At 38.7% G+C, this 22,935-nt stretch overlaps 1 protein-coding gene across 3 annotated transcripts in view; it reads right to left on the reverse strand.

Moving 5' to 3' along the window:
• Positions 1-447: 447 nt before the first annotated feature.
• Eogt (EGF-domain O-GlcNAc transferase) overlaps positions 448-22,935 on the reverse strand; it is a 109,129-nt gene continuing 86,641 nt past the window's right edge. For all 3 annotated transcript variants that reach the window (XM_067147734.2, XM_067147733.2, XM_067147732.2), the window contains 2 exons: positions 19,028-19,130; positions 448-856 (listed from right to left, as the gene is read on the reverse strand). In XM_067147734.2, coding sequence (XP_067003835.2) covers positions 707-856; positions 19,028-19,130 — 253 coding nt within the window. In that variant the 3' untranslated portion in view covers positions 448-706. The remainder of the gene's footprint in view (positions 857-19,027; positions 19,131-22,935) is intronic.

The raw sequence follows: 22,935 nt of genomic DNA on the forward strand, positions 1-22,935 counted from the left end.
AGGATACCATGGGTGTATTCTTCACCTGCACCCCTACCCACAGGGAGTAAATAGCTTCTGGATGTGATCTTTAGTACTACACTTTAGTACACTATGGCCAGGAGGCACATTCTTCCCGCAGTATTCTTTACTATACTGTGGCCGGGAGAGGGTTAACATAATCAACGTGTATTCCTTAAACAGACAGGGGGTAACACTTGTACTATCAGGACAGATAAAATCACCAATTTGACTGTAAAAGCAGTTAAATAAAAAGTGATCAGTCATGGCCTCCAACAATCAACACTTCTTAGGTTTCAATCACATTCTTTGGTTTGGTTATTTTGCAGCCAGTATGCAACATTTCCTGTGGTTTTCTTTACAAAATTAGAGGAAAAGGGGTTTCATATAGATGAGATCCAAAATACACAAACAATTCATAAAATTTATTTCTAAAAGAACAATATGTATAAAAACAACATTGATCACTTATTATTACTAAAGATATCCCTGATGTGAATTGGTTCACTAGAAGTTCACCATTGACAAACAATGTTAAATGTTAATATACTGTATTAAGATTGAAATAAGTACACTGTACTGTTAAAAAAAAAAGCTATCCAGTTTTTAATTTTCAGTTTAATGCAGTTTAATGTAATTATATTGTGTGCAAAGATAGTCAGGTGAATATATTAATAATACTGTATAAAAAAGTCAGTCAGTCAAGCTATAGTTCATCATGTTCTTTATGGAACTCCTTGAATGCTTTATGATGTTTTACATGTTTTGCAGCAAGAGAAACTATCCTCAAAAATTCTTGGACATCAAATGCATAATTGGTAAATTTGGCATGAGCTCCTCCATCAGGATGATGTCCCTAGAGAAAAAAGAAAAAAAATGTATAACCACATATAAATACATTTCTCACATTCTACACTGAATTGAGATAAAAACATTAGATACCACTCAATTTAATATGCCTTACTGTTACTATCTGACAATGGACAGTATATTCAGCTAGACCTATTCAAATTGAGGAATGTCATTCATTCTTAGCCCAAGGTTTCAATAAAAGAGAACAAAACCAAACAAACCCCATGGCACTACAGGCCTTGAAGGGCCTTGGCCTACCAAGCTGCTCAGCCTGGGCAATAAAAGAGAAGGCAGGCAAAATATAGACAAAATAACAAGTAGAAAAAATAGGAAAATCACATTTCCCAAGATAAGAGCATTTAAAAAAACTCTCACTTTTTTAACAGGAACTCAGTCCATTCATTCATCAACTCAATAATTCATGCATTCATTCATACAAAATGGAATGTTCTCCCCTTAACTGCCAGGTTCTGCAGCAGTAGGCTGAGATAATTCAATCAATCAATCAATCAATCAATCAATCAATCAATCAATCAATCAATCAATCAATCAATCAATCAATCAATCAATCAATCAATCAATCAATCAATCATTAATTAATGAATACTCTCTCCAGTAGGTGGCTATCCGTGACTGGGTGAGAAGAGTGTTTGTTCATTCATTCATGCACAAATGCAATTCAATCATGAAATCATTAATTAATTAATTAATTAATTCATTCATTCATTCATTCGATTCATACATAATGTATGTTGTAAATGAAGGATAACTTCATAAAGATGTATGACATAAAAGTAAGCACTAATGCAACTTAGGGAGGGTAACATATATATTTGTCCTAGACTATATTCCTTCTTACTGTCACCTGATCAATCAATCAATCAATCAATCAATCAATCAATCAATCAATCAATCAATCAATCAATCAATCAATCAATCAATCAATCAATCAATCAATCAATCAACAGAGATCTTTCACAAGCTAATATCGAACGACATGGAGTGCCAAATGGACTCTTTTCTGCCCTTCAAAATCTGACTACCTCCAGCAGATTTGAACCTGTGATCTTGAAATCTGGAGGCCAACGCTCTAATAATAGTCTTCAGAGGGAGCTATGTGACAACAAATTTCTTCGTACACATCCAGCAATTTTTGCACTCCTAGTTTATAGTCAGGAGACTTTGTTAAACCTCAAAACACATAAGCCAATTGAAACTTTTCCATATTTTCATTTAGATTTCACTCAAAGTAATGATGCTTTTCAGTTTTAAGTAGAGATATTTTTCACCCAGAGCGTGAATTGCTCTCAATTTGTCGTCGCAAGTCTTCATGAATGCTTTAAAAAGTTATAGACAATACAGGACACTTTCTGATTTAACCTTGCAATTCACAAGTGGCAGTCATAGTGGCGTGACCGGGAAATTTGTGAATTTCTTGTCCAAGCCAAATTTCTGATATTTCAAAACCCACAGAGCACACCTACTCGAACACCACATCACTACTGAAGTTTACAGTAACTGCTGTACTACATAGCTTCAAATATTAGAAATTTCTTTATAAGCAATACTTGCTGTTACAGTAGGGTAAATAAAATTGGCATCATCCTACTGCTTTAACAAAATTTATATGTTTCTTAAGTCACCAATATATATATATATATTTTTTTTTCATGCTTGACAATGCATTACTTCGTTCCAAATGGAGTAACTCGGTACACAACCAGTGTAGTGCTGAATATTAATCCTCATATGGTTAAACGACGATGTATCGCCCTTTTTGTACACATAGTTGTGGTCAACAATGATACATCGACTGTTTTGCAGCCGTTCATTAGACACGCTCTCGTAAGCTCTATGTAGTATCATTTTGAACAGCAGATTACGGGCTCTCTTTTCACTCCAGTTTCTAGGTGGTAGACTGCCGTTAAAATGAACTGCACAGTCTTAAAATTCAGTCACTACCTTGACGGTGCAGTACAGTACGGTGTCTTGCCACGTCATGTAGTTCTGTTGTACGAGTTGTTTTTGTCGGTTATTTTGCTGAAATGGCGAATAAATTAGGTTCAAGTCCCATTCGGAAGATGTTGGATGAAACATAATAATGCTATTTGCTTTACTTCCCACTAACTACTTTTACGGTCTTCGGAGATGCCGAGGCGCCGGAATTTAGTCCCGCAGGAGTTCTTTTACATGCCAGTAAATCTACCGACACGAGGCTGTCGTATTTGAGCACCTTCAAATACCACCGGACTGAGCCAGGATCGAACCTGCCAAGTTGGGGTTAGAAGGCCAGCGCCTTAACCGTCTTGAGCCACTGAGCCTGGCGTTGGATGAAACAATGAGTGACATGAGTTATATGAGAGATAACGATGGTGACAGTGACATTGACGCTGGTGTTATTTGTAACAGACTTCTCATCTCGTTCACATGGCGATGCGGATTTTGTTCCTGATGAAAATGAATTAGAAGGTAATGATAGCTCAGACAATAACGAGAATTCAGACTGTGATTACGGTAATAGGCCCAGGCATATTTTACCACAAAATCCATGGGTTAGGGTGTACCCACCAGAGCCCACCAATAACAATGAAGCCAACTTTACTGTCAGCAACCCTCGCATTAAGAACTGTCCCCCAAGAAATCTCAGCTAATCGGAACCAGAAACCCAATGCCAGGTCGAAAAGATGGGTACCTCTGACTGTGGCAGATGTAAGAAAATTTATTGGTTTGATAATAAACATGGGCATTATTATAAAAAAAAAAGAATGTCGGGCATTATTGGGATATGAGGTGGTCACAGCAAGTTCCATTTTTTTTAGTTCTGTGATGCCTGCAAACAAGTTTTTTTCTCAATAGTTCCTATCTTCATACGTCTGCAGCAAATCGTATCGGTCGAGGTGCACCTGGTTACGATCCCTGGCTAAAAATTAGGTACTTATTATACCTCCTGCACTCAGCTTTTACAAGGCATTTTGTATCTACTCAGAGCGGGTGGATTGATGAATCACTTATCGGTATGAAAAATAGGTGTGCCTTCATACAGTACCTCCAAAAAAAAAAAAAAAAAAACCCACAAGCAGTATTGATTGAAAAAGTTTGAGTCTTGTGATAGTAAAACTAACTATGTACTGCATGTGGAGCTATATAGTGGCAGGGATTATTTACCTGTATGACTTGGTGATCCAAATACGTTATTTATTAAATGTGTTGTCATGTAAGTAATGGAGAAGAGAAACTTACTGGACAAAGACCTTTAAACAACCCAATTTTATACCGAAGTGCCCCTTGCGAAGAGTCTGCTAGCTCGGAATGCATACTTGACTGGTACTACAGTATATATAAAAAGTCCAAACATCTTCCAGTAACAGATACAAACAGCAGTAATTCAGCCTAGAGAGAGTGTTTATTTCAGGCAACAGGAGCTTTTGCTGGTGAAATACAGACAAAGAGCAGGGAGAAAACATGCCAGGCTCCTCACTTTCATCTATCCTATCCGACCTCTCTTGGTCAACTCTTGTTCTTTTCCGACCCCGACGCTATTAGGTTTGCGAGGGCTAGGGAGTCTTTCATTTTCACGCCCTTCATGGTCCTTGTCTTCCTTTGGCCGATATCTTCATTTTTCAAAGTGTTGGACCCCTTCCATTTTTCCCTCTGATTAGTGTTACAAAGAGGATGGTTGCCTAGTTGTACTTCCTCTTAAAACAACAACAACCACCACCACCACCACCACCACCACCACCACCACCACCAGGGAGAAAACCAGTCTTCCTCCTAACAACTGTGTGCGATGCAAAAGATGGATTAGTGCAAAGTAAGAGAGGGTTAGAGGCAGTGAAGCCTCTACTTATCAGTAACTATAACCAGAATATGGGAGGTGTAGATGCCAGAGACAAGTGTGTATATCATTCAACTTGCAACAGAAATACACACAAGTACTGGAACAAAATCTTTTTCAATTTGATTGATCTGGCACTGTTCATTGCTGAAGTTCTGTACAGTTTGAACACTGACAAGCCTACAACAAGAACAGATTTCATTATTAGTATAGTTGAAAGTCTATCAACAACAGAACATATCCCTGCACAAATCTCAGACCCTGCTGGAGATGGACAAGCTTGACAAACATCCTGGGGGAAAAAAAAAAGGGGGGGGGGGGGGGGGGGGGAAGGACCCGATATTGTTGGTGCACGGGTGGTAACTGTGCAGTTCACAGGGAGTGTTACCACAATTTACAGCACATTTGGAGGCCTAACAGGAGAGAGCAGTCCAGTTCTGGTAGCTCCTCTGAGTGACCTTGCAGAGTTGTTGTAGTGCTTGTATATATCATCTAAAGTGTTTATATTTTTTTGAAGTGTATAAATTTGTGATGGTTCATGATGTGGGTTACTGTAGTCACGTCCTAGTTCGTGAACCATGGGCAACGGCTGAGTGGCCTAGTAGTGGTCCTGAGAGTCGGGATACCAGTTGCTATGGAATGGGAGTGGGCATCTAGGACATATTCCGAGTCATGGCCCTCCTTGTGCTCAGGCGGCTAGGACTATACAATTCACCAGTGGTCCATAACCCGTTAGAGGAGAGATCCTCACTTGGACTGTGCAAGTAGGGTAGCATCCTGCTTCATGAATTTACCGAGCTCAGAACATTTTAAGCAAGCCTCGGACCTATGGGAGTAATGGAGTCCCACTCCCATTTGACAGGCGAGGGACTCCTTGGAAACAACTTGGCGAACGAAATGGAATTAGAGGGGGAGCTATCAATATTAATGGGGCCTATGGAATAAAGAAAGTAGAACTGGCTGAGTCAGCAAAGGGGATGCATCTGGATGTGCTAGGAGTAAGTGATATTCGGGTAAGGGGAGATAATGAGGAAGAGATAGGAGATTATAAAGTGTACTTGACGGGTGTTAGAAAGGGAAGGGCAGAGTCTGGGGTAGGGCTCTTTATCAGGAATACCATTGCACGCAACATAGTTTCTGTTAGGCACGTAAATGAGAGAATGATGTGGGTAGATTTGTCATTTGGAGGAATTAGGACAAGAATTGTGTCCGTGTATTTTTTTTTCTTTCTTTTTTTTTTTTTGCGTCGCACCGACACAGATATGTCTTATGGCAACGATGGGATAGGAAAGGCCTAGGAAATGGAAGGAAGCGGCCGTGGCCTTAATTAAGGTACAGCCCCGGCATTTGCCTGGTGTGAAAATGGGAAACCACGGAAAACCATCTTCAGGGCTGCCGACAGTGGGGCTCGAACCCACTATCTCCCGATTGCTGGATACTGGCCGCACTTAAGCGACTGCAGCTATCGAGCTTGGTGTCCGTGTATTCACCATGTGAGGGTGCAGATGAGGAAGTTGACAAGTTTTATGAAGCATTGAGTGACATCGTGGTCAGGGTCAACAGCTAGGATAGAATAGTGCTAATGGGCGATTTCAATGCGAGAGTTGGGAATAGAACTGAAGGATACGAAAAGGTGATTGGTAAATGTGGGTAAGATATGGAAGCTAATGGGAATGGGAAGTGTTTGCTGGACTTCTGTGATAGTATGGGTTTAGCTGTTACGAATACATTCTTCAAGCATAAGGCTATTCACCGCTACACATGGGAGGCTAGGGGTACCAGATCCATAATAGACTAATCTTAACCGACTTCGAATTCAGGAAATCTGTTAGGAATGTAAGAGTTTTTCGCGGATTTTTCGATGATACAGACCACTATCTGATCTGTAGTGAACTAAGTATCTCTAGGCCTAGGGTACAGAAAGTGAAATCTGTCTGCAAACGAATAAGGGTAGAAAATCTCCAGGACGAGGAAATTAGACAGAAGTACATGGATTTGATTAGTGAGAAGTTTCGAACAGTAGACAGTAAGCAGGTTCAGGATGTAGAAAGTGAATGGGTGGCATACAGGGATGCTGTAGTAGGAACAGCAAGGGAATGCCTAGGAACAACTGTGTGTTAAGATGGGAAAAGGCAAACATCTTGGTGGAATGATGAAGTGAGAGCAGCCTGTAAACATAAAAAGAAGCCTTATCAGAAATGGTTCCAAACAAGGGCCGAGGCAGACAGGGATTGGTACACAGATGAAAGAAACAGAGTGAAACAACTAGTTGTTGAATCCAAAAAGAAGTCGTGGGAAGATTTTGGTAATAACCTGGAAAGGCTAGGTCAAGCAGCAGGGAAACCTTTCTGGACAGTAATAAAGAATCTTAGGAAAGGAGCGAAAAAGGAAATGAACAGTGTTTTGCGTAATTCAGGTGAACTCATAATAGATCCCAGGGAATCACTGGAGAGGTGGAGGGAATATTTTGAACATCTTCTCAATGTAAAAGGAAATCATCCTGGTGGTGTTGCAAACAGCCAAGCTCATGGGGAGGAGGAAAATGGTGTTGATGAAATTACGAGGACGGTTTGAAAAGTTCTTGGAATCACCGCTAGATGTCAGTGCTAGAGCAACGAGGTTCCCGCGCAATAATCACACATCCTTTGTGAGTGAACACGTGGCGCGTCAGTGCTCTAGGTGCAAGAGTGTGGTAGTGACGACTCTTTGTTGTTCCCGTGTAGTGATTTGTGACAATGGAAAAAAATGAGATTCGAGCAGTGATTAAATACTTTGTAAAGAAAGGTATGAAAGCAAAGGAAATTCATGCCGACTTTCAGAACACACTGGGGGACTCTGCTCCTTCATTTTCAACTGTTGCCAAGCAGACCAGCGAGTTTAAATTTGGTCGGGAGAGCTTGGATGATGATCTGCGTAGCGGACGGCCAAAAAGTGTTACGACCCCAGAATTTATCACAAAAGTGCATAATATGGTCATGGATGATCGTCGACTGAAAGTGTGGGAGATTGCTGAAGCTGTAGGGATGTCTTCTGAACGGGTATATTATATTTTAACCAAAGAATTGGGTATGAAAACTTTATCCGCAAGATGGGTGCCGCGGCTCTTGACATTGGACAATAAACGCACCAGATTGGAAATGTCCGAACAAAGTCTGGCCCGTTTTCAACGCAACCAACAAGATTTTTTTGTGCCGGTTTGTGACTACAGATGAAACTTGGGTCCACTATTATACCCCAGAGACAATACAGCAGTCAAAGCAGTGGAAACATGCTGATTCACCACCACCAAAGAAAGCAAAGGCAATGCGTTCGGCCGGAAAGGTCATGACCTCAGTTTTCTGGGATGCAAAAGGCATTCTGCTGATTGATTATCTTCCTAATGGCCAAACAATTGTGGGGCAATACTATGCAAACCTCCTAGATCAACTAAAGGAAAAGATTCGCGAAACAAGGCCTGGTTTGGCAAGGAAAAAGGTCATCTTTCATCAGGACAACGCTCCGCCGCACACAAGTGTTATTGCCATGGCAAACCTTCATGAACTGGGGTACGAATTGTTGCCACATCCACCTTATTCACCTGATTTGGCACCATCAGACTTTCATCTATTCCCCAAACTGAAAATTTTCCTCGATGGACGGAGATTTTCTACAAGGGATGAACTGACAGCCGAATTGGAGAGGTATTTTGCAGGCCTGGAGGAATCTCATTTTCAAGATGGGATCAAGGCATTGGAATATCGCTGGACCAAATGCATTAGTCTACAGGGAGACTATGTTGAAAAATAAAAGCAGTTCCACCGAGGTAAGATACTTCATTCTAGTACATTCCGAGAACTTTTCAAACCATCTACGTATGCTTGAGGAAGTGGAAAGGATGGTAAAGAAACTTCATTGTTATAAGGCAGCAGGAATAGCTGAAATTAGACCTGAAATGGTGAAGTATAGTGGGAAGGCAGCAATGAAATGGCTTCATAGAGTAGTAAAATTAGCGTGGAGTGTTGGTAAGGTACCTTCAGATTGGACAAAAGTAGTAATTGCACCAAATACAGTAGAGATAATACATGACACTGAGTGAGATATTGAGGGACAGCTATTGGAGCTCTCTCTAGCGAGTAGACCTGAAAACTACTGATTCCGTCATAAGAGCACGTGTATTTTTGTGTGAAGTTTTTGGTATTATTTATGGGTTTTCAGTGAGTTGACATAATTAAATAGTAGCGTGTGGCATTCCTTGATATCTCCTCTCAACATGAGGGGAAAGGTATGTGCTTGTGTTTGGCTGCAGTAACTATGAAGTAGAGAAGAATGCGCGGTCGTTCTTTAGGTTCCCTCGTGACAAGAAAATTTAAGTAATATTGTGTTTGCATATATATTCTTCCACTGACAGAGATTTTTATAGTACTTCATAATCTTCTGACCAGCTCGACCCATATTTTAACTGGCTTAAAATGTAATACGCATATTTTATTGTACAGTGCAGCAGTTAACCTTCAATACCGATGTGTTGTTGTAGGTGTGATATGTGGGTTTTGAAATGTCACAGAAGTGATTTGGATAGGGTGTAGAAGAAAGAAGGGACGTTACGCTTATATAAGAATTATAAGATCCGTTCAGATCATTTCCAGGATAGCAACTTTAAAAATCCTCGACTATACAGCCAAGCGTATGTTACATTTTTACTCTAATTGTACGTAAATATTCCTCAAAGTATCACTATCGACAACATTTTCACATTTTTCTTTCTTTTATCCCTCTTCTCAGATTAAAGCCGGGATTTTATAGATTTTCTTTCTTTTAGTAGGCTTCATGTTAAGAAGAAAATTGTCCAGCTATTAAATGTTAATTCATCGCATCATATGTGTAAGGAATGTGCCAATATTTTTATTGACAAGTGTCTTAATGTGATGATACAATGTTTTCAAATGAGAAAAAAGACAAATCCAACCGTAAGAGTTCAGGCAGGAATGCTAAAACTAAAAAAGTAATGCATAAATGAAAGATCAAGCCATTTCACAGCAGTCCATTTCACATCTTGTTTATATGTCTAATTTCAGTCTTTGAATAATAACCTTTTAAATAATTCTTCATTAATTTATCCAGAATTGCTTTAGCAACTTCGAAGTTAATATCTCAATAACACTTTCTTTCTAGACGTAATTTATTTATCCATTTCCGTATATACATTTCCATTGATATTTGAATTTAGCGCGATTTTTTCAGGTCAAGTCACTAGGAGCGCCACCGTCGAATTGTCTCCCATTTTAACAAGGCTAAATTCGTAAGTGTCACATATTGTCTCTACTGTATTTGATTGCACCCATCTATAAGCAAGGGAACAGGAAGGATTGCAACAACTATCATGGTATCTCATTGATTAGTATACCAGGCAAAGTATTCACTGGCATCCTGGAAGGGAGGGTGCGATCAGTCGTTGAGAGGAAGTTGGATGAAAACCAGTGTGGTTTCAGACCACAGAGAGGCTGTCAGGATCAGATTTTCAGTATGCGCCAGGTAATTGAAAAATGCTACGGGAGGAATAGGCAGTTGTGTTTATGTTTCGTAGATCTAGAGAAAGCATATGACAGGGTACCGAGGGAAAAGATGTTCACTATACTGGGGGACTATGGAATTAAAGGTAGATTATTAAAATCAATCACAGGCATATATGTTAACAATTGGGCTTCAGTGAGAATTGATGATAGAATGAGTTCTTGGTTCAAGGTACTTACAGGGGTTAGACAAGGCTGTAATCTTTCACCTTTGCTGTTCGTAGTTTACATGGATCATCTGCTGAAAGGTATAAAATGGCAGGGAGGGATTCAGTTAGGTGGAAATATAGTAAGCAGTTTGGCCTATGCTGATGACTTGGTCTTAATGCCGAAAGACTGCAGTCTAATATCTTGGAACTTGAAAATAGGTGCAATGAGTATGGTATGAAAATTAGCCTCTCGAAGACTAAATTGATGTCATTAGGTAAGAAATTCAACAGAATTGAATGTCAAATTGGTGATTCAAAGCTAGAACAGGTCGATAATTTCAAGTATTTAGGTTGTGTGTTCTCCCAGGATGGTAATATAGTAAGTGAGATTGGATCAAGGTGTCGTAAAGCTAATGCAGTGAGCTTGCAGTTGCGATCAGCAGTATTCTGTAAGAAGGAAGTCAGCTCCCAGACGAAACTATCAGTCTGTTTTCAGACTAACTTTGCTTAACGGGAGCAAAAGCTGGGTGGACTCAGGATATCTTATTCATAAGTTAAAAGTAACAGACATGAAAGTAGTAAGAATGATTGCTGGTACAAACAGGTGGGTACAATGGCAGGAGGGTACTCGGAATGAGATACAGGCTAATTTAGGAATGAACTCGATGGATGAAGCTGTACGCATAAACCGGCTTTGGTGGTGGGGTCATGTGAGGCGAATGGAGGAGGATAGGCTACCTAGGAGAATAATGGACTCTGCTATGGAGGGTAAGAGAAGTAGAGGGAGACCAAGATGACAATGGCTAGACTCAGTTTCTAGCGATTTAAAGATAAGAGTTATAGAACTAAATGAGACCACAACACTAGCTGCAAATCGAGGATTGTGGCGATGGATAGTAAATTCTCAGAGGCTTGCAGACTGAACGCTGAAAGGCATATCAGTCTATAATGATAATGTATGTATATATATAAATTTGTGAACAACATTGTGATTTGACTTTCTCGGATAATTGCAAGCTATCCACTTCTCGGATAAGTAGTATTTTAGTGTCTGGTATGGGAGCAAACATTTTGACAATAAAATTTTGGAACACTTTTTTTGGAAACTCAGGATGGCTGTAAAGATATAATAAAAGCTATGAAACAAAATATTTTTATTTCAATAGTTTATGATATTACGATTTAAAAAATTATTACATGGCATGCTTTTCTTTTTAAACTTATTTTTAAGATTTTTTTTTACTGTAAGTATTAAAAAAATCCTGAAAATCGTGTGACCATAACTGTCATATAAAGAGACCATTTGAGGGTTAACAGCAATGGTGTGCTCTTTCTAGTAATAATGTCCCTTTATAGAAGAAAAATGCCATCATCACCAGCCTGCCTGCAGAAAGTTGTCTTGAATGTCTTCATTTTGGGGGAACAGGTATTAATGATACAAACCTATGTGCCTTTTCTTATCCTCCATAGTCAGCATCTGAGGAACTTATTGTGAACAGAATTTTTGATATAACAATTACAATTTCTTCTTCGCATATACTATATCAAATTCTGTTGCAAGTGAGTAATTTCACCGAATGATTTTCTATTGACGCTATGAACTCACATGTTGCAATCACATGCACATGTCGAGAGTGGGAAGTCAGCAGTTTGTAGGATCTGTCTGCAACGTGTGCCCAATCCTTCACTGTCATCTTCAATACATACTGTTCACCCTGTATGGCACATGTGATGATGAATTTCACTTGGGTGACAGCTTTCTGCTGGCAAAAATTGAATTACAGAACACTGATCCTGTTTTGAACTACCGTATTTCACGGCATAATCGTCGCCACCGCGTAATCGTCGCATCCTTTATTTTCAATACAAAAATCGGACTTTAAACCTTTAATTACATAATCGTCGCACGTCCAAATTTTGTTCACTAATCTGGTTAAAAGGTAAATGGAACTGCAACGTAAGTTGCACATGAATGCGCAATTTAAATACGTGTGTGGTTTATGGGCAATTTGGCAACACAGTCACGTTTGCGACATGTTGCACAACATATAAATAAATAATACCGGTATATGTACGACGCATGGCTTACCGGTAGACTATCGGCAGTTTGACAACGTGGTCGCGAGACAGTGTACTATTTATTCACCACCTACATATTATGCTTACCGGTAGGCTATCGGCAGTTTGACAACGTGGTCGCGAGACAGTGTACTATTTATACACCACCTACATATTATGAGTTCCCATTTGAAATACGTAAGGCTGTAAGTTATAGCTTATCGGCAACGTCGCCAGGAAATACTGGCTAGGTAGGTTGAATGGACCTCGAACCAGCCCTCAGATACAGGTAAAATTCCCTGACCCGGCCATGAATTGAACCCGAGGCCTCCGTGTAAGAGGCAAGCACGCTACTCCTACACCATGGGGCCGGCTCCTGTGTTATTGCGCATGAAGTGAAATCCAAGACGATAACGCAGATTTCCATGGAATTATTCAGCCGAATTATTTACGATGTCTCAGTTGTCATCGCTAGACTCTTATCTTACTACTACGTCATAAGTATCCGGGCATGGGATGAAAACTTTTATCCAAGCAGTCAAGATAATTATTATCCAATGCTATTAAAGTTTTATTTTATAAACTCGTCAGTAATGTAATGTAAAATCATCAATAACTGGGAAGAAATATTAACCTAATTACCGTATGTTTAAAAGAAATTGAAAAAAATGAATGTTTGTTACTGACGTCTCGGAATGCAGTCAACTATACAGTAGATCTACACCGCGCTAGCTAGAGCTCCGGTTTGCGAGCTTTGCGCAAGCGCAGTAGTGTGTCGCAACCAACGAGCTAAACTGATAAATTGTTGCATGCTTCCTTGCTGCCTAACAGTATTGGCTGCTCTGGAATGGACAGATCACAGATGCATTTATTTGTTTCAGATTTACGTGATTACTGTAGACATATATGCGTGAGAATTTAAGTTTTTAATTTGTGTTTTGGGTGTTTGCAGAAATAATTTGTTTTAATAGTGAACAATTACGGAAAATCATTTATATCGCAAAACATTAACGTGTGAAGCATTTATAAGTGATTATGGGTAAATATAGAAACTATTCTGCGGGCTTCAAGCTAAGCGTAACTGCCTTCGCTGAACAGCACGGGAACACAGCTGCAGAAAGAAAATTTTCTGTGAGTGAAAAGTTGGTGCGTGACTGGCAGAAAGTAAAAAACAAGCTAAAAAGCACAAACCCTTCTAGACGCGCGTTTTGAGGTCCTAAAACAGGGAAGTTTCCTATAATTGATGAAGAAGTGTTCAGGTACGTCAGTGAAATACGTAACAATGGCTGCAGTGTATCATATGAAATGTTACAAATTAAGGGACAGGAGGTAGCGCGCAAACACAACATACCGGTAACTCAGTTTAAGGCGACTCGTGGGTGGATTAAGGGGTTCATGCGATGACACAATCTGTCAGTGCGAAGGAGAACAATACTAAGCCAAAAGTTGCCTGCTGATTACACGGACAAGATTGTAAATTTTCACCGATTTGTCATACGTTTGAGCAAGGAAACTTCGTACTTGCTTTCTCAAATCGGTAATGCCGATCAGACTCCAATCTTTTTTGATATGCCTCGCAACAGCACTATTGCGCTAAAAGGATCACGGAGTGTATTAATGAAAACCAGTGGTAGTGAGAAGTTGCGATGCACGGCAATGCTAGCCATTACAGCTGACGGGAGAAAGTTGCCGCCTTACATCATTTTCAAGAGGAAAACGATGCCTAAGAATATACAGTTTCCCCGTGGAATTCATGTACGAGTGCAACCAAAGGGTTGGATGAACATAGAACTCATGCTGGACTGGGTTAAAACTGTGTGGAATAGAAGACCTGGTGCACTACTAAAACAACCAGCTCTGCTTGTTTTAGATAGTTTCCGAGGTCACCTCGTGAACGAAGTGAAGCAAATTCTCACTACAAATAAGACACGACAGATAGTCATTCCTGGTGGCCTAACATCTGCTTTGCAGCCACTAGACGTATGTGTTAATAAACCCTTTAAAGACCACTTCCGTCGATTTTACAACGAGTGGATGATGAGCGGCGATCAGCAATTGACGCCCGCCGGAAATATCAGGCGTCCACCCTTGGACTTGTTATGCTCGTGGGTGAAGAAGAGTTGGGATCTTATACCACCTGAACTAGTCTCCAAGAGCTTCAAAAGGACTGGGATTTCGAATGCACTAGACGGTTCCGAAGATGACACAGTGTGGCAGGGAGACGAAGAATCTGATACTGGTATTAACAGAGGCGAGGACGGCGCATCAGATAGCGAAACCTACGATAGCGACACCGAAGATTTGGAATAAATTGCGTACCGGTAAGTCCGCATTTCACAACAAAGCGATAATTTTTTGCAAGTGTAATATTTTAACTTTAATACTAAAATTAATGACAAATTAACTTAATACGTTCATTTTTATTTTCAGGTTGGAAAAAAGTTTGCCGAATTGTTGCGAAAAATTATGAATTTTGTTTTAGACTATTTTAATTATTTTGATGTACAAACGCGAGTATTACGTGCATCTTAAATTTGTATCAAATACAATTTAGTTATAAATACATTTTTTGAGTAATACAAATACTGGTATTAAATATTCATCGTATAATGATTGCACCCTACAATTTTTTAAGAAAATTTTGGTATAAAAAGTGCGACGATTATGCCGTGAAATACGGTATTCAAAATTTGTAATATCTGCTCTTTTCACTTTCCAATCAGTTAATTTATTACTGTTACTATAGGCTTCCTCTTTCAGGTAATTTATAAATTTATTTACTCAGTTTCAGCAGACTGAACAGCCTACGTATAAACTATTCAAAATCACTACTCATACTGCTAAACGGAGCATGCTAACTGCCCATTCTTACTGGTTGAGTGATGGTATGCGGTTGCCTCTTTCCTCCATCTAATTACAACTAATGTGCATGCACTGAAATGAGCAATGGGGCCTAGGAGGATTTTCTTTTATCCCACCTTGTACATAAATTCTCTCTTGTTCACCACCAGAACGAATGCCGATCAATTTGTCTCAATATGTCCTATACTTTTTACATACCTGCCAACTTTCCAAATGACCTATCAATAAAATCACAGTACATCAAAATACATGGGAACCCAGTGCACCAAAATGCGGTTAAACACAACAAAATTCATGTATTTTCTTCACTTCAGACAATTATGAGTTTAACAGCATTAATGTAAAACACTCCATGCAACCGATGACATTATAAGGGACAAAATATTTCACCCCAGTTAAACTAACACAAATATCTTTAAAATACATCAATGAAATCTACTTACACAATGTAATTTGTTTATGCACATGACTATATAAAACTTTGAAGTAAAGAGTACGTTCCTGCACATAATTATAAGCATTGATGGTTATGAATTTCATGTTTTTGGTCCGTATTGAACAATATATAAGTAATAATAATAATAACTTAAATGTTTCCACCTTTTCAATACAATATATTCACAAATAATATTGTCTTAGGATTTCGCCACAAATGATCTTTGCTTCAATACGGCTGATGATGACCCCTAGATGGGTCGAAACTAGTACCGTATAATTTTGTAAATTTGTGAATATATTGTATTGAAAAGGTGGAAACATTTAAGTTATTATTATTATTACTTAATTATAAGCACCCAAGTTATTTACCTTATTTACACCATCATTTGCACGTCTTCATTCTGATTTAACAGCTAAATTTGTGACTTGCTTTGCTTTCTTCAGAAAGTCAATAGAATAAGTGTTTGTTTAACAAGCTTCAGAACTTCTGGTCTACAAAATGGAAATGGCTTCTAGAGTTTCATTGAACATCGATGACCTGAACTGTGCCCTGCTCTTCTTAATCAAGCTAAAAATTCTTTCACACTCTGTATTACTATGTGATATGATAAGAACAGACAGCATGAATTTAGAGATCTGGTCATATTTATAATGTCCATCAGCACCACGGATATTCAACAACTGTGCCCATTTTGAATCGTTTGTTGCTTGGTTACTTACAACACTAGATAAGTCTTCTATCTGAAGAGCCGGAAACTGGCTTTGGAGTTCATTCACAACATCATCTCCATTTCCATTTTATCTTTTACACAAAATAACAGGAAACTCCTCCAAAAAGAAATTAACAGAAGAAAACTGTGCTTCTTCAATGGCATCAAGTTTAGCAACCTGTGCATGTTTTAGCACATCGTTCTTAAAAGGGAACTTGTTAACCATGTAGTCACATGCTGCACAGAAACAGTTTCTGACTGATGAGAAAAACAGAGATTTGTCGTCATTTGTAGCACCTTAACCAAGTTTTAGGTTTGAATTCCAATAACCATTTCTTCATCATACTTCTGATTCTGGACTGGGTGATATCCACATCAAGCAATCCAGACCCTTTAACTACACTTGGCTTGACAAACTTGGTGAACATCTGTTTCAATAGATCCATCATTAATTCAAACAGTACATGGATATGTGGGGAAGCACTCTGAAGGACAGTATTGATCTTGTCAAATGATGGGATAGCCACATGTAAGAAAAGTACAAAATGCCCTGTTTAGGTCAGAGGAAAGAAACATAAACAGCTTTTCTTCATGAGATAGAGTGGGATTCATGTTTCTGAGAACAGGTGAGTCACATCTGGAAGAATATGCCATTCTATCGGCTGAAGATGAGGAGGATGAGGGAGGACCACACACTCTTCATTTGTTTATCATATATACTGTCCCCCCCTGTGGGAATAGTAAAATAAGATAAATTGGTAGAAATATTTGGAGCACACACTACCATCCCATCCTTAAAAAATGAAAAAAGTGAATCCCACTGATCTAATTATCTGTCTAAATACCTGGCTAGGGATAACCTCTTGTAAACACATATTTCAACAACTTTTTTGTTTCTTTCCCATGCATACTTTGAAATTTCTGAAGATGTTCTTTTCTTTTGTGCACTCTTCTCCAAGAAATAGAAAATATGAACAAGAATCTCATCAGTTCTAACTGGTAAAATTGCTGCAGCTTTTTCAGCAGATAAGTTAATTGGATGGCAGCAACAACCAATACCAAAAATATCCTGATGAGCTCCTTTCAAAACTGCTAGAACTCCATTTTCTGTCCAATCATAACAGGAGCATTGTCAGAACAGAATGCCAGACAGTTATTAATTGGCACTTTATTTAATTCCAACTGCAAAAATAGCAGCTTTCCTATGTTGCGCCCTGTCAAATCACCTTCCAGTTCTTGCACCGATAAAACAGTCATTATAATACTTTCTTGAGCAGCATCATAAAAGTAACCACTATGGGATACAACTTGGAATCGATATTATTGCTTCCATCTGTCAACAAAGAAAATGGACTATTCTGTAAACAAGTAACAATGTCCTGTGTTGCAGTACGCGCCATTTCATTTAGGACACACGTTGTTTTTGTGCGACCACAACCATACTTTTTTGCAATTTTCGACGTGGAAAACATCTTTCTGAACAAAGCTCCTGCATGATCAGCTGCACTCAATGGGATGTTGTGTTCCACTTAAAAAAGAAGTAAGCAAACACTCGGCCTTTATTACATCGTAAACATTATCTCCAGCTTTGGAAAAAAGAAAAACCCTGTTTGTTCTCTGATTTTCTTCCTTTGATTTAAAATTGCCAAGATGTTCAACCCTTTCGCACTCAGCGCACAAATCTACTGGCATGAGAGGTTATGGTGAGAAAGTTCACGGTGCTGATACACCGACTCTGTCCTATTTAGGGATTTTGGTAATTTGCGTTGCTGTTAAATGGTAACAGTTGATTGTGACAGTAACTTAAACCGCATAAACTGGCTTCGGTGGTGGGGTCATGTGAGGCGAATGGAAGAGGATAGGTTACCTAGGAGAATAATGGACTCTGTTATGGGGGTACGAGAAGTAGAGGGAGACCAAGATGATGATGGTTAGACTCGGTTTCTAATGATTTAAAGATAAGAGATATAGAACTAAATGCCACAGCACTAGTTGCAAAAAGAGGATTGTGGCAACATTTAGTAAATTCACAGAGGCTGACAGACTGAACGCTGAAAGGCATAAGGTTCTATATTGATGATGTATGAATGTATGTATGTTAATTATAATTGTAAACACTTGCTTGTTTTCATCATAATTATTTTTATGTTCAAATATAACCTTAAATTTAACAGCGAAATTGCTTTTCATTTTTTTAGCACGTTCTTCTTTATGGCGCAACTTTTTTTGGTCCCCACAAAAACGTCCTAACCAGTTTTGACTGTATATTCTAGACTTCATTCTATTTACAATCATGTTTTAAATGTACATATAAAGAATGAGCACATGATTGTATGTTTCTAGCATTTAATATTTCATGAAATTTAATTTTAAATAATTATTTTTTAAATCCCCTCCCATGTAGATACAAACCCTGTGAATATCCACAACAAACATTAAATCTATAGGTTCAATTGTCTGAGAAAAATGTGCCTGAAAGGAACTGAAACAAAACCATATGCTCATTCTCTTTCTTGAGCGAATGCACAAGTACTACAATTTAGAACAACACAACTGCAGTGCACTTGAACGTACCTCATCCTGTTGCTGAAGCTTACTCTTGTCTTGCCATGTGAGATACTTAACTCCTCGGAGTCGAGCAAGATCCAAGTAGCAGCTCTCATCCTCACAGTTATACCTGCCACATAAACATAAAATTACAAAACCCACTCTCTATTTCTCTCACTCACGCCACACAAATACCAAAAACTTACCTTCATTTTATGAAATTATTGTAATGTACTCTAATAGAAGCTTCTGATGTTTGCTATACATGGGGTAGAATTTAATGATACCAAGCTATTAAAATAAAACTGCTCCCAGAAGAACACCACAACTTGTCAAAATTGCATAATACTGTATAATCCTGAATACCACCAGTATTTTTCTTTCAGAAATATTGCTCCTTAAATTCGGGTGTGGGTCATATTTAAGTCTTTCGTATCATTGTCTCATAATGCACTGTTCCAAAGATGCGTCAATACGGCAACAGCGTTTTCATATCACCCGACTTGGCAACGCTGAAACCTCACTCCATCATTCACTTCCATGTTACCAGAGCCACATGGTGTGGCAGCTGATTAATACTGTGTGTTCTGGGTGAAGAACCATCAGTGGTAACAAGTGATGAATTCAAAAAAGCATTTGTGGTCGTTTACTGTTAGTGAGAAACTTCAAGTTGTAACGGAAGCTGAAATAATTTGAAATTGTGCCACCGGCAGAAAATATGATATTGATGAATCATGTATTCGTGATTAGAGGAAGAGGAAGGAACTGTTATTAAAAAGTAATGGTGATTGCAGAGCTTTCTGAGGGTAGAGTGCACAGTTTCCTGAAATTGAAGAATGGCTTTATAAATACTTGACTGAAAGAAGTGAACTAGGTTATGGTGTATCAAATGAAATGTGTCAACTAAAATAATTAGAGATCGCAAACAAACTTAAAGAGGAGGGTTTTACAGCAAGCCGTGGGTAGGTAAGGAACTTTTATTGACTAAAATGATTGTGTATGCGAAGATGTACATCTATTTCACAATGTCTCCCTGTTGCCTACGAAGAAAAGTTGACGGCCTTTCATCACCACGGACACTAAATTCCTATTTGCCTTCTCAAATTGGGAATGCTGATCAGATGCCTTTTTATTTTGAAAAGCCACTAGATAATACGGTTCACATTAAGGGCTCTAAAAGCATCACTATCAGGGCAGGTGGTAATAAAAAGCAATGCTGCACGGTAATGTTATGCATGTTAGCTGACGGAACCGAACTTCCTCCGTTATGTGGTTCTGAAAAGAAAATACTTTGGAACGGAAATTTGCCGTCTGGTATTTTTGTTCAAATCCAAAAATCTGGCTGGATGGCCAGTGAGCTATTTGAGAACTGGGTGAAGTGTGTTTGGCAACGTCGCCTGGGAGCTTTATTGCAGAAGAAGAAACTGCTTGTGCTCGACAGTTATCATGGGCATACTACAGATGCCATAACGGAATTAATAAGTAAAGGGAAAACTGATCAGGAAATAATTCAAGGAGAGCTACAGGCATTGTACATTTGTGTGAACCGGCCTTTCAAAGCTGCATGGTGGATGGTGTCTGCTGGTGATCACGCACCAAGTAAATGAGTGAAACGACCTGAAGTAGAACTTCTATGCACATGGATAAAGACTGCAAGGGATCGCATCTCCAACAACTTGGTGAGGAAGAGTTTCAACAAAAGTAGAATTTCAAATTCTATGGATGGTAGTTAGGACAACTATGTAAGGTGACAGTGATCAAAGTTCCGATGGTGGTAGTTCTGAAGACGTTGAATCGTGACTGATTTGTGCATTGAACTAGTTTTATTTCTCATTGTGATGGGTGTTTTTAGTATTTTTATTACTTGTAATATGTTTTAAGTTAGCAGTTTCGTGGCACATTTAAAGAAATTTTTAAAAATTGGTAAGTAAAGATGTGATTTATGTTTTTCCAAATTTTGTGATTAGAAATTCAGGTATTCAGTAGTGGACGATATTCAAGATTATACATAATTTAACTTGCACTGCTTCACTGCTTACAGTTTCTGAAGAATACAATGCAATAAAATACAATACACTAAACAATGACAGACCTAACCATTTTACTGAGCAATATCAGCATTATTAGTGGCCAGGTGCTACAAAATCCTATCTTCAATTGATATATGTTTATACACTGTAAAAATTCTATACCATATTTTCATCACCTGATGGTTTACATTTCTTAAACTACATTACATAAGAGTTGTTTCTAAATGGTACTGAAGAGCTTTAGTCTTAACCTAGCATTTGTACCCATTCTTCGCACAGGAATTTGCAAAGGATTACATGTTTCCTTCATGAATTTATGAGAAGTTGCATGCCTTTATTCACACATTTAATATGGGATGTTAAAATTATATTTTTCTCTGAAAGTACGTGACAGTAACGTGAAGTATGATAAAGGTGAAGAAAGCCGAGGCAGAATGATGAAGGCTAATGAAATACTGTACAACACATGACACTTGCTCATAAATATAGAGCCGAGATCTGAGGAAAAAGGACGAAAATCGAATACAAGCAGCAGAGAAATATCTGGGACGTATAATAGGAAAGACAAGTGGAGAGAGAGAGAGAGAGAGAGAGAGAGATATTTAAGCGAGGAAAAGGTGTGTAAAAATTGTACAAAGTAAAAACAGACTGAGATAATTTAGACATTAAATGAATAAATTCCAAAAATATGTAAACTGTGGAATTACAAATGAAAGAAAGGAGATCAATGAAGACCAAGGTTACAAAGGATGGACCTCACTGAGAATATTACAAAGCCATAGGATTTGGACTGGAACACTGTGACAGGTAAGGAGTGGTGGAAATGTACAGAGTGGAATGGAGAAAAACATATTTTACACTATCTATCCACAGGGGAATAATAACGATGATGAGTACCAACCAAGTGTGTCAGGTTTCAATTCTCCTTATCTTGCATAAAGAATGTGAGAATTGACCCAATTGTGTCAAACAGCCAGTTTGTGTGAGGTGAAGGAGGCCCATCAAGAACCAGGGTACATGAACATCCTAGCTGAAAGGACCTGTCCACTACTTCCAGCATGATGAAAATGAATTATTATACAGTATTATTAGAATTAAAGTGATGTGGGAAATCTGTACTACCAATAGTATGTTTCATTCAGCACATGCAGTCACCAAGATTAGAACCATGGATGTAGCAGGAAAAGATAGATCCATTATGTGAATTATAGAGAGGCTCCCTCTGGCACAAACACCATTGCCATTACATTTTATTTTATCTGGTAAACAACCAAGAGAATGTGCAAGAACAAGATGGAAGGATTGAGTGTCAGCAATGTTGCAACAGGCAGAACCAGCAGCTACTGCAGAGGATGTGAGGGACCAAAGAAAATTGGCTAATACTATGCAATTGTGACTGGTTTGCTTCAAGATCTGTGTCTGGCTCCATGGCTAAATGGTTAGCGTGCTGGCCTTTGGTCACAGGAGTCCCGGGTTCGATACCTGGCAGAGTCGGGAATTTTAACCATCATTGGTTAATTTCCCTGGCATGGGGGCTGGGTGTATGTGTTATCTTCATCATCATTTCATCCTCATCACGACGTGCAGGTCGCCTACATGAGTCAAGTCAAATGACCTGCACCTGGTGAGCTGAACCCGTCCTGGGATCTCCCGGCACTAAAAGCCATACGCCATTTCATTTTTTTTCAAGATCTGTGATGTAACTTGCATCTTCTACCATAGATCTTAATGGCTGATATGGAGTAATAAGTGATGATGAACATACAATAAGTTCAAAATACCTCAAATGTTTGCTAGAGCTTGTTGAAGGACATGGAGAAAAATGCAACATACTAGTTTTCTCTAATTACAGCATATAGTACACACAACTTGCAGATAAACTGTATTTCCACGTATGACAAAATG

This window comes from Anabrus simplex, chromosome 5 (genome assembly GCF_040414725.1).
Source record: "Anabrus simplex isolate iqAnaSimp1 chromosome 5, ASM4041472v1, whole genome shotgun sequence".
Lineage (NCBI taxonomy): Eukaryota > Metazoa > Arthropoda > Insecta > Orthoptera > Tettigoniidae > Anabrus > Anabrus simplex.